This window comes from Pipistrellus kuhlii, unplaced genomic scaffold, assembly GCF_014108245.1.
Source record: "Pipistrellus kuhlii isolate mPipKuh1 unplaced genomic scaffold, mPipKuh1.p scaffold_m20_p_3, whole genome shotgun sequence".
NCBI lineage: Eukaryota > Metazoa > Chordata > Mammalia > Chiroptera > Vespertilionidae > Pipistrellus > Pipistrellus kuhlii.
The window spans coordinates 92,422,399-92,434,479 of record NW_023425529.1 but is presented as its reverse complement, the minus strand read 5'-3'; the positions used below and the strand labels follow the sequence as shown (position 1 = coordinate 92,434,479).

Here is a 12,081-nt window from a genome sequence, read left to right as displayed (position 1 = left end):
TTCACTGGCTTAAACCAATAGTTTAAAACTATTAAAGCAGATCTCTTTCTTTAAGCAGAATCTTTACTTTAATCTTGATTTATAAAAGAGACCCTGTGCTTGAAGTGGGGAGAGAGGACTTGAAACCCGGCCTGCTCAGTGCTCCTTTCAATGACCCTCTGTGCACAAATGTGGAAGACCAAAAAAGCAGGAGCTATTTAAGAAATGGATTAATTCACTCTGGTGCCATTAACAATCAAGGGCCTCAAAGACAAATGCATCATGCTCTCTTGCCTATCTTTCTCAATGGGGTTCTGCAAAGAAAAATTATTTAGTAATTTTCCCATAATTTTTCTAAAGATGGTACATAGATCTCATCATTCTAGATGCACATGATGCCTCAGAACCTTAGGACTTAACTGTATAGAGGATTCTATGTGAGAAGGGCTGCTAGTGTTTGCCCTTTCAAGAACACTCTTCTTAGGATGTCCTCCCTTTCCTCCTTATTAACCCTTTACTTTAACTGGACATTTGACTGTGTCACCCCAAGCCCCAACCCACCCCAGCACTAGGCCAGATGTTTCAAAGCCACTGGCCAAGACCAATAGACCAGCTAAGGCCAGCTCCCATAGACTTAGGTTTCTGGTCCACTTAAGTGCCACAACAATCCCTACAGACCCAATCTCCAAGTCAGTTCCTGAAGGCCCCAGGCTACAGGCCAATTCCTATAGCCCCAGACTCCAGGACTGCTCTGGGGCTAGGCTGGTCCATGTAGCCCTAGCTTCCAGGTAGATTCCTGCAAAACCGGGCTCCTGGCCAATGCCAGTACCAGACCAGCCTCTGTGGGCCTAGATGCTAAACACACCCCAGTAGTCCCTAGTGCCTGATTTGTCCTTAGAGACCTAGAATCCAGATGTGTCCATGTAGACCAAATCCCAGCCACATAACCAGATTCAAACACAAAGCCTATCACAAGTGATCCAAGTTCCAGGTCCATGCCTATAGATCCAAGTACTAGGAAAGTCCCTATGTACCTAAGTACTAGGCCTGCTGGTCTGCTAACTCAGGCATCAGACCTGCCCACACAAGTACTCCAGCAGCTTGCTGGCAAACACCACCAGATGGTTCACCCAGAATCTCTGCACAGGCTGGTTGGTGAGGGGCTTTGCCCAACAGAGTCAACCCGTAAAGACTGGAAGAGGTTCCAACTTCCTCAAATGCACAGGCACCAACACAAGGGCACAAGGATCATGATCAATGAAATATATTATCACCAAAAGAAACTAAAGACACTTTAATGAGTGACCATAAAAAATGGAAATCTATTAACTGTCTGACAAAAAATTCAGAATAATCCTCTTAAAGTAATTCAGTCAATTACAAGAAAACAGAGAACTAAATAAAATTAGGAACACAATGATTTAATAAAAAAGTTCAACGAAGACATAGAAACTATTAAAGAACAAATAAATCCTAGAGGTGAAGAATATAATTACTGAACTGAAGAATTCATAAAAAGCTTCAATAGGAGACTCAACCAAGCCAAGAAAGAATTAGTGGACTAGAAGACAGGTCATTTGAAATAATCAGTCAGAGGAGCAAAACAGAGAATGAATAAGAGTAAAAAAATCCTACGTCCATTATGGGATATCATTAAAAGAAATAATCTATGTATTACTCAAGTCCCAAAAGGACAAAAGAGGGAGAAGGAGCAGAGAGCTTATTTTAAAGAAATATGGCCAAGAACTTCCCAAATCTGGAGAGAGATTTGAACATCCAAGTTCATGAAGCTAATGGGTAACTTTCAAAATTTTAACCCAAAACAATCTTCTCCAAGACACATTATAATAAAGCTGGCTAAAGTTACACACAAGAGAAAATTTTAAAACCAGCAAGAGGAAAATAATTACTTACATATAAGGAACCCCCACAAGGATTTTAGCAGATTTCTTAGCAGAAACCTGCAGGTCAGGAGAGTGAAATGATATATTCAAAGTGCTAAAAGAAAAAAAGAAAAAAAGGCAACCAAGAATACTTTACCTGGCAAAGTTGTCTTTCAGAAATGAGAAATAGATTTACCCAAATAAACAAAGCTGAGGGAATTCATTACCACTAACCTGCTTTATAAGAAATGCTAAAAGGAGTTCTTTTAAAAATATATATATTTTATTGATTTTTTTACAGAGAGGAAGGGAGAGGGATAGAGAGTTAGAAACATCAATGAGAGAGAAACATCGATCAGCTGCCTCCTGCACACTCCTTTACTGGGTATGTGCCTGCAACCAAGGCACAAGCCCTTGACCGGAATCAAACCTGAGACCCTTCAGTCTGCACGTCGACGTTCTAGCCACTGAGCCAAACTGGTTAGGGCTGAAAGGAGTTCGCTAAGATGAAATGAAACAATACTAACTAGTAAAATGAAAATGTATAAAAATATAAAATATACTGGAAAAGGTAACTATATAGTCAAATTCAGAATACTTTAATGTTTTATTATGGTGGTATGTCAGTCACTTAACTCTGGTATAAAGGTTGAAAGACAAAAGTATTAAAAATAAGTATAGCTACAAGAATTTGTTAATGGATACACAATATAAAAAGAGGTAAATTATGACATCAAGATCAAAACTGTGGGAAGTGTAAGTAGATAGCTTTTATATACAACTCAAGTTATTAGCTTAGAATAAACTGTTTTATCTATAAGACATTTAAGCAAAAACCTACAGTAGATACACAAAATAGAAAGGGGGGGGGGGGGGATAAAACCATACCACTACAGAAAATCATCAATTCACAAAGCAGCAAGAGAGAAAGGAGGAAGAAGGAATAAAGCAACTACAAATGAGCCAGAATACAATATGATGGCATTAGTGCCTATCAATAATTATTAATTAACCGATAAATATTCTTAGCCATAAAAAATTACTTTTCGTGTAAATGAATTAAATTTTCCAATAAAAATACATAGAGTGCCTGAATGGATTAAAACACTTCAGCAGTAAGGACACACATAGGCTCAAATTCAAGGGATGGAAAAAAAAATTCCATATATAAGGGAAAGCAAAAAAGTAGCTATACTTAGACAAAATAGACTTTAAGTTAAAATCTGTAACAAAATATAAAAAAGTCACTATGTAACAACAAAAAGGTCTAGTTATCAAGAAGATATGATAATCATAAATATAAATGTATTTACTATCACAGCACTAAAATATATTTAAGCAAACAATAACAATAGAATAATAGTAGGAAATTTCAATACCATACTTTTAATAATAGATCAATTATCCAAAGAGAAAATGAAAAAGGAAATATTGGAATTGAATTATACCTTAGCTCAAATTGACCTAGCAGAGATATACAGAACATTCCATACACCATCAGCAGAATACACATTCTTCTCAAGCAAACACACAACTTTTTCCAGGAGAGATCATGTGTTGTTACAAAACAAACTTTAGCAAATGGTATGGATTTATAAATAAATAAAAGAGGAAAACTGAAAAATTCACAAATACGTTGAAATTAAAAATCACATCCGTGAATAACATAAGGGTAAAAGAAGAAATCAAAAGAAAAAAATTAAAAATTTTTTAAATTTTAAAACAAATAAAATGAAAACAAGACATATCAACACTTATGGGATGCAGCAAAAGCAATTAAAAAAGGGAGGTTAATAGCAATAATACCTACATTAAGAAAAAAAAATCATTTAAAAAAACTCAACCTAATTATATATCTTAAGGAACTAAAACTATAAAAACAAACTAAGCCTAAAGGAAAAAAAAGAAGGAAATAAAGGAAAAACACAAAGACCAGAGAAGAAATAAATGAAATAGAAACTAGAAAAACAGTAGAAAAGAGCAACAAAAATAAGAGCTAGTTTTTTTGTAAAGAAGGCAAAACTGGCAAATCTTTAGCTAGATTATCTGGGAAAAATAGAGAAAAGACTCAAATAAAATCAGAAACAAGAACCATAAACTTCCTAGGAAAAAAGCCACACACATGAGGAGAAGTTCCTTGACATTGGTCTTGGCAATGCCTGGATATGACACATAAGGAGCAAAATAAAAACTAAACAAGTGACACTACATCAAACTAAAGTTTCTGCAAAGCAAAAGAAACAATCTACAAAATAAGAGAAAATATTTGCAAATCATCCTATATAATAGAAGCAATATGCAAATTGACCATCACTTCAACACACAAGATGGCCAGCAGGGGAGGGCAGTTGGGGGTGATCAGGCTGGCAGGGGAGGAAAATTGGGGGCAACTAGGCCTGCAGAAGAGGGCAATTGGGGAACTCAGGCCTAAAGGGGAGGGCAGTTAGGGGTGACATGGACAGCAGGAGAGGACAGTTAGGAGCAATCGGGCTGGCAGGGGAGGGAAGTTAGGGGTGACCAGGCTGGCAGGGGAGGGAAGTTAGGGACAACTGGGCCATCAGGGGAGCAGTCAGGTGTCAATCAAGCTGGCAGCAGAGTGGTTAGGGAATGATCAGACTGGCAGGCAGAAGCAGTTAGGGGCAATCAGGCAGGCAAGCAGGCAGCCCTGGATTGTGAGAAGGATCCCAGAATGGAGAGTGTGCAGGCTGGGCTGAGGGACACCCCCCACCCATGCATGAATTTCGTGCACTGGGCCTCTAGTCTATATATTGATATATAAAAAGGCAGCTACCGTAACAGCCATAACGACCTAACAACTGGTCACTATGATGCCCACTGTGGCCAGTGAACTGGCTGATTAGTGGGTGGGGCTGGTGGCCAACTTCATGGCCCCTTCCCCCTGCCTGCCTGCCCCTGATCAGACTCTCCCACTCTGATCAAGAACAGGACCTGCCAGCCAAATGCCCCCTCCCTTACTCTCCTCCCCTGGGCAGCCGTACCCCTGATCAGCCCACCCCACCAAGATAGACCCATAGCCCCTCCCCCTGGCCAGCTCCCAATAGGAGGTGAGGCCGGGCAGCCCAACTCCTGCAGCCCCTCCCCCTAGTCAGCCCTACTCACACCTACCCCCCCCCCCACTCCAATCAGGGGCAGGGCCAGCTGGCCAACCACCCATGGCCCTGCCCCCAGGCTGCTGGCCCCTGATTGGCACCCCCACCCACCCCATTCAGGGGCAGGACTGACTGGCTCACCGCCCCTCCCCATGGATGGTCCCACGAGCAACTGGCCCCCCATCCTCAGTTGGGGGTGGGGCCCACCAGCCAATCAGTCGCAGCCCCTTCTTCTAGCGTCCTGGCCCTAATCAGGGGCCCTGATTGGGCCCTAATCAGGTGGGTCTCCTCCTGACAGGCCCAGCCCTGATCTGCCCTGATTGGGGCTGAGCCGGCTGGACCCCACCCATGCATGTATTCATGCACTGGGCCTCTAGTATCATAAAATTTTACACCAATAAAAGTATAAATTATGAAAAGATAATGCCATACACATCTACTTATAATGAATATCCCTCTTACCAATCATATCCTACAGCAAAAGATGTTTCAATTACAGGAGCAATGAGTTTTGCAGCTGTCATGATGTATTTTTCGGCCATGGCTTTTCTATATCAAACAAACAAATTTTTATAAAGAAACATGGTATAAAATGTAAAAAAAAAAAAAAAAGTGTAAACATTAATATATCAAAATTAACATACCATGAAGCCTACTGAATTGTTAACAGCTTCACTAGAAATCTATTTATAAGTCAGGTTGAAAATCATGACTAGGAAATGGAAGCCATGACTGCCTTCTGAGTCAACAGTTCACTTTTCTTCTACTTTATGATAAATGCTGACAAACTAAAGGAAGAAAGAAGAACTTCGGAGAAAAAAGGCTCTGCAGCTGACATTACATAACCTACACTATCTGTGGACATTAAAGAAAATGGCCATTAAAGAAATAGTGTGTGGTAAACAGTAAAATTGAATTACTACATGTGTATATAAATTTGCCTCATCTATACATTTCTTTCATGTAAGTGAAATCACAGGATATGTGGTCTTTTGTGACTGTTTTTTTTTAATCCTATATAATAACAGGCTAATATGCAAATTGTCCCCTCAACTGGGAGTTTGACCAGAAGTTCAACGAGGAGGCAAGGCCAACCGGCCAACTGCCCGCAGCCCTTCCCCACAGCCAGCCTGGCCTGATAAGCAGATCAGGGTGGGCTGACTAGACCTCACTTGTGCATTAATTTGTGCAGCGGGCTTCTAGTTTATCATAATGTTATGGTTCATATGTATCAGTACTTCATTCTTTTTTATGGCTAAATATTACTCCACTGAATGAAATAATACAGTTTGTGGACATTTGGATTGTTTTTACTTTTTGGATAGTATAAATAATGCTGCTATGAATGTTCCTATACAAGTTACTGTATGGATAACTGCTCTAATTTCTTTTGGGTACACATGTAGGAGAGAAATTGCTGGATCAATCTTTTGAGGAATTTCCATAGTTTTCCAAGTAGCTGTACCAATTACATTCCCACCATCAGCATATAATATTTCAATGTAGAGTCTACATCTTTGCCAATACTTATTACATCTGTCTTTTTTATTAGTCATACCAGTGGGTGTGACATCACCAATACTTATTATTACAGCTTGTCTTTTTTTATTATAGGTATATTAGTGGTATCTCATGGTGGTGCCAAGTTGCATTTCTCTAGTAAGTACAGAAGTTAAGCATCTTTTACAATACTTATTAGGCATTTGCATATCTATTTTGAAGAAATGTCTACTCAGATCCTTGTACATTTTTAACTAGGTTATGGTCTTTTAATTATTGAATTAGAAGAGCTCTTTATATATCACAGAAATAATTCCCTTCTTGAATACATGGTTTGCAAATATTTTCTCCCATTCTGTGCATTGTCTTTTCACTTTCTTGAAATTCTTTGAAGAACAAAAGTTTTAAATTTTGATGAAGATTAATTCACCCATTTTTTTCTTTTCATGTACTTTTGGTGTCATATCTAAGAAGCCACTGTCCAACACAATGTCTATAATATTTACTTCCATGTATTTTTTTCCACTAAGAATTTTTCAGGTCTAGCTAGCCCTTACATTTAGTTAGGGCTATGTTCTACTTTGAAGTATTTTTTGAGGTTGGTGTGAGAGAGAGGTCCAGCTTCCTTCCTTTGCATGCAAATATCTATTGTTCAGGCACAATTTGGTGAAAAGATTAACTTTTCCCTGTGGAATGGTACTGGTACCTTTATTGACAACCAGAGGCCCAGTGCACAAAATTCATGCACTCAGGCAGGGAGGTTCCTCAGCCTGGTCTGTGCCCTCTCTCAGTCCAGGAGTGGGCCTAGGCCATTAGTCAGACTTCCTTCATGCTGCTGCAGAGGAAGGAGAGGCTCCCGCCACTGCTGCTATGCTTACCAGCTATTAGCCTGGCTACTAGCTGAGCTACTAGCACTTGCGTTGAGCGTCTGCCCTCTGGTGGTGAGTGCGCGTCACAGTGACAGGTTGTTATTTATTAGCCTTTTATTATATAGGATATCTGTAAGAGTTTATTTCTCGATACTCAATTTCATTCCAATGATGTGTGTATATGTGTGTGTGTGTGTGTATACTTTTATACTACTACTAGATTAAACACTAACACACTATTTTGATTGCTATAGATTTATAGTTTGAGTCCTCCAATTTTGTCTTCTTTTTCAACATTGTTTTGGCTATTCTGTATTCCTTACATTTCGATAGAAATTTTAGGCTCAACTTGTCACTTTCTTAAAAAACAAAAACAAAAAACTGATGGGATTATGATAGCAATTAGATTGAATTTATAAATTAATTTGGGGAGTAATGCCCATCTTAGTAACATTAAGTGCCTATCCATTAACATGTGATGTCATTTCATTTATTTAGCATTCCTTTCAAAATGGATAATAGTTTTCAGGGCATAAGTTTTGCATTACATTTATTCCTAATTATTTTATGCTATTGTAAATATAATTATTACTTTCATTCTCATATAAGTCATTGGTTGTAGAGAGCGCCTGCGAAGGCACATGGCATTTCTTTAATTACTGTCAGCTGAATCCAGCGGCTTTGGCAAAGCCACGTCCTGGAAACACGCTTTGCCAGAGGCAGGCGTGTTGTCAGCTTGACCGTCAGCCCAGGTGCCAGGGGGTGGGTTTTGTTATTAAAATCCAGCCAACCATTAGGAATGAATATGACTGGGCCCACCCAAGAATGCGCATAATCACCTTTGTCTTGACTTTTAATAAAACATCCTGTCTTTTGCTGTATAAAATAAACACGCTGTTTTGGCTCTGGGTCCCTGTCTCTGTCAAAGAACAGTGGTCCCACCTGGCGCCAGTTTTTCCCTTCTATCTGTGTGTCTGTCTCTTTCTTTCATTTTCTCAATCCCCAGCAGCCCCTACTCAGGAATTGGATCGCTCTCTAGCTGCGCAGGACTCAGAAAAGAAATATTTATAATTAGTATAGTAGCCCTAACTGGTTTGGCTCAGTGGGTAGTGCGTCAGCCTGCGGACTCAAGGGCCCCAGGTTTGATTCCAGTCAAGGGCATGTACCTTGGTTGTGGGCACATCCCCAGTGGGAGGTATGCAGGAGGCAGCTGGTTGATGTTTCCCTCTAATCAATGTTTCTAATTCCCTTCTTCTCTGTAAAAAATCAATAAACTATAATTATATAATATCTTTCTATAATATACATTGACTTCTGTACATTGATCCTTTACTCTGCAACCTTTGCTGAACTTGTTTATTAGTGGTAATAATTTTTTAGTGGGTTCTAAAATTTTATGTTGGATATTCTGTACTTAAGATCATGTGATCTATAAACAGAGATAATTTTACTTCTTCCTTTCCAATCTGGATGTCTCTTAATCCCTTTTATTGCCTAATTTCCATAGCTAGAATCTCTAGCATATGTTGAATAGAACTGGTGAGAGCAGATACCCCTTTTATTTGTTCCTGAACTGAGGGGAAAGCAGCCAGCCTTTTTTTAAAAAAAAAATTATTTTTTTTTCTTTCATATCTTACCAACTCCCCCCCGCCCCCCCCATACATGCCCTCCCTTCCCAGAGTTTTTCGTCCATGGGTTATGCTTATATGCATACATACAAGTACTTCGGTTGATCTCTTATCGCACCCATATCTCTCTAGCCTCCACACTGTAATTTGACAGTCTGTTTGTTGCTTTACTCTCTCTGTATCTATCTTTTTGTTCATCAGTTTATAATGTTCCTTATTATCCATAAATGAGTGAGATCATGTGGCGTTTTGTTTTCATTGACTGGCTTATTTCACTCAGCATAATGTTCTCCAATTCCATCCAGGTTGCTGCAAATGATAAGAATTCCTTCTTTTTTATGGCAGCATAGTATTCCATTGTGTAGATGTACCATAGTTTTTTTGATCCAATTATCTGCTGATGGGCACCTAGGCTGTTTCCAAATCCTAGCTATTGTAAATTGTGCTGCTATGAACATAAGGGTGCATATATCCTTTTTGACTCGTGTTTCTAGTTTCTTAGGATATATTCCTAGGAGTGGGATTACTGAGTCAATGGAAGTTTCATTTTCAGTTTTTTGAGGAAACTCCATACTGTTCTCCACATAGCTACACCAGTCTGCATTCCCACCAGCAGTGCACGAGGATTCCTTTTTCTTCGCATCCTCGCCAACACTTGTCGTTTGTTGATGATAGCCATTCTGACAGATGTGAGATGGTACCGCATTGTTGTTTTGATTTGCATCTTTCAGATAATTAGTGACTTTGAGCATGTTTTCATATGTCTCTTGGCCTTCCTTCTGTTTTCTTTTGAAGATTCTATTTAGGTCCATTGCCCATTTTTTTTATTGGATCATTTGTCTCCCTTTTATTAAGTTGTATAAGCTGCCTGTAGATGTTGGAGATTAAACCTTTATCAGTGATAACATTTGCAAATATGTTCTCCCACACCGTGGGCTTTCTTGTTGTTTTGTTGATGGTTTCTTTTGCTGTAAAAAAGCTTTTTATTTTGATGCAGTCCCATTTGTTTATTTTCTCTTTAGCTTCTATTGCCTTAGGGGCAGTATCAGTGAAGAAGTTCTTTTGGCAAATGTCTGAGATTTTGCTGCCTGTGGATGCCTCTAGTATTTTTATGGTTTTCTGTCTTATGTTTAAGTCCTCTATCCATTTTGAGTTTATTTTTGTGTATGGTGTAAGTTGGTGATCTAGATTCATTCTTTTGCATGTGTCTGCCCAATATTCCCAACACCATTTATTGAAGAGACTGTCTTGACTCCATTGTATATTCGTGCCTCCTTTGTCAAATATTATTGAGCATAGTGGTTTGGGTTGATATCTGGATTTTCTATTCGATTCCATTGATCTATATGTCTGTTCTTGTGCCAGTACCAGGCTGTTTTGAGAACAGTGGCTTTGTAATACAGCTTGAAATCTGATATTGAGATTCCTCTTACTTTATTCTTCTTTTTCAGGATTGCTGTGGCTATTCGGGGTCTTTTTTTGTTCCAGATGAATTTTTGGAGAGTTCTTTCTAGATCTGTGAAATATGCTGTTGGTATTTTAATGGGGAGTGTATTGAACTTACAAATTGCTTTGAGAAGTATGGACATTTTTTTTTTTTTTTTTTTTTTTTTTTTTTTTTTTTTTTTTGCCTATGTTTCTGATCTGGGCACTGCCTGGGGGCACTGGTGGCCCTCAGTCAGTGAATCAAGACCAGCAGATTCTCTCCGAGAATTCTAGCACACCAGGACAATAGCTGTCAAGATGTGACTCTAATCTCGGGAAGTATGGACATTTTGATGATGTTGATTCTGCCAATCCATGAATATGGTATGTTCTTCCATCTGTTTACATCTTCCTCTATCTCTTTTTTCATTGTCATGTAGTTTTCCGTGTATAGGTCTTTTACCTCCTTAGTTAAATTTATTCCTAGTGTCTTAAGCAGCCAGTCTTTTACCATTAGTGTGATGTCAAACGTAGATTTGTCATATATGGCCTTATGGGGCACTTCCTTCCTACTACTAGCTTGGTTAAAGTTATTTGAATTTTGAATTTTGTCCAAAATGTTTTTTGGTTTAAACTGACATGATAATGTTATTTTTGTTTCATTCTATTCATATCATATATTAACTGATTTTTAAATGCTAAGCCAATCTTGAATTCCTAGAGTAAATCCTACTTTCTCAGGGTACATAATCCTCTTTATATTTTTTATAGTATTTTGGTTCACTAGAATTTCTGAAATATTTTTGCATCTCTATTCATAAGATATTGGTCTATATTCCCTGTCCCCACCTCCTTGGTACTTTGTTTTATCTTTGTACCAGAGTAATACTAGCTTTATAAAATGAACTCTTTTCTAGAAGAGACTGTGTAGAACTGATGCTAATTCTTCTTTAAACATTTGCTATAATTTTTCTATTGGGTCAGATTTATTGGGATTTTTAAAATAACAAATTCAATTTCTCTATCTATCTATCTATCTATCTATCGAGAGAACCATATATATGGTTCTTATTTCACATTAGGTGAGAAGTGGTAGCTTATGTTTTCAAAAAAGTGGTCTATTCAGTCTAAGTTGTCTAATTTATGTGTGTAGGGATGTTTGTAGTAACCCCTTATTATCCTTTTGATGTCTTCAGGGACAGTAGTGAAAGCCCATTTTGTTCCTGACATTGGTATCCTCTCTCTCTTTTTTTTTATCAGCTATGATAGAAGTATTTCATTGATGTTATCTATTGTTTATCTCTCTAATGTTAATGATTTCTGTCATTCTTTCTGCTTCCTTTGGGTTGGTTTTGCTCTACTTTTTCTAGGTTTTTCAGCTGAAAGCTTAGGTTACTGATTTAAGACTACCACTGTCATTCTAGTCACTTTCCCCTTATGTGTTGTTTTTCTCTGCCTCGTTTCAAGGTGCGGCGTTTAAATCCCAGAAGTTTAATCACTATATATCTTGACATAGATTTCCTTGTTTATCATCTTTGGAATTCATTCAGTTTTTCTAATTGTAGGTTTTTTCTTGCTAAGTTTGGGGAGTTACCAGCCATCATTTCTTTGGCCCAATCTTTTTCTCCTCTCCTTCCCAGACATGGATGACAAATGTTAGATCTTCTGTTAAAGTCCGAGAAGTTCC

The 12,081-nt window shown here is 38.4% G+C and overlaps 1 protein-coding gene and 1 non-coding gene across 9 annotated transcripts in view; both read right to left on the bottom strand.

Annotated features, from left to right (window-relative positions):
- The window catches only part of IFT88 (intraflagellar transport 88), a 178,072-nt gene that overhangs the window by 99,072 nt on the left and 66,919 nt on the right, over window positions 1–12,081 (bottom strand). For 6 of the 8 annotated variants that reach the window (XM_045588522.1, XM_045588518.1, XM_045588520.1 and 3 more), the window contains one exon: window positions 5,435–5,521. The exons of the other annotated variants lie outside the window; for them this stretch is intronic. In XM_045588522.1, the coding sequence (XP_045444478.1) occupies window positions 5,435–5,521 (87 nt within the window). The remainder of the gene's footprint in view (window positions 1–5,434; window positions 5,522–12,081) is intronic. 8 annotated transcript variants of the gene reach the window in all.
- Window positions 10,601–10,731, bottom strand: LOC118731047. Its single transcript, XR_004991749.1, has one exon. It is a non-coding gene; the product is annotated as a small nucleolar RNA SNORA3/SNORA45 family (small nucleolar RNA).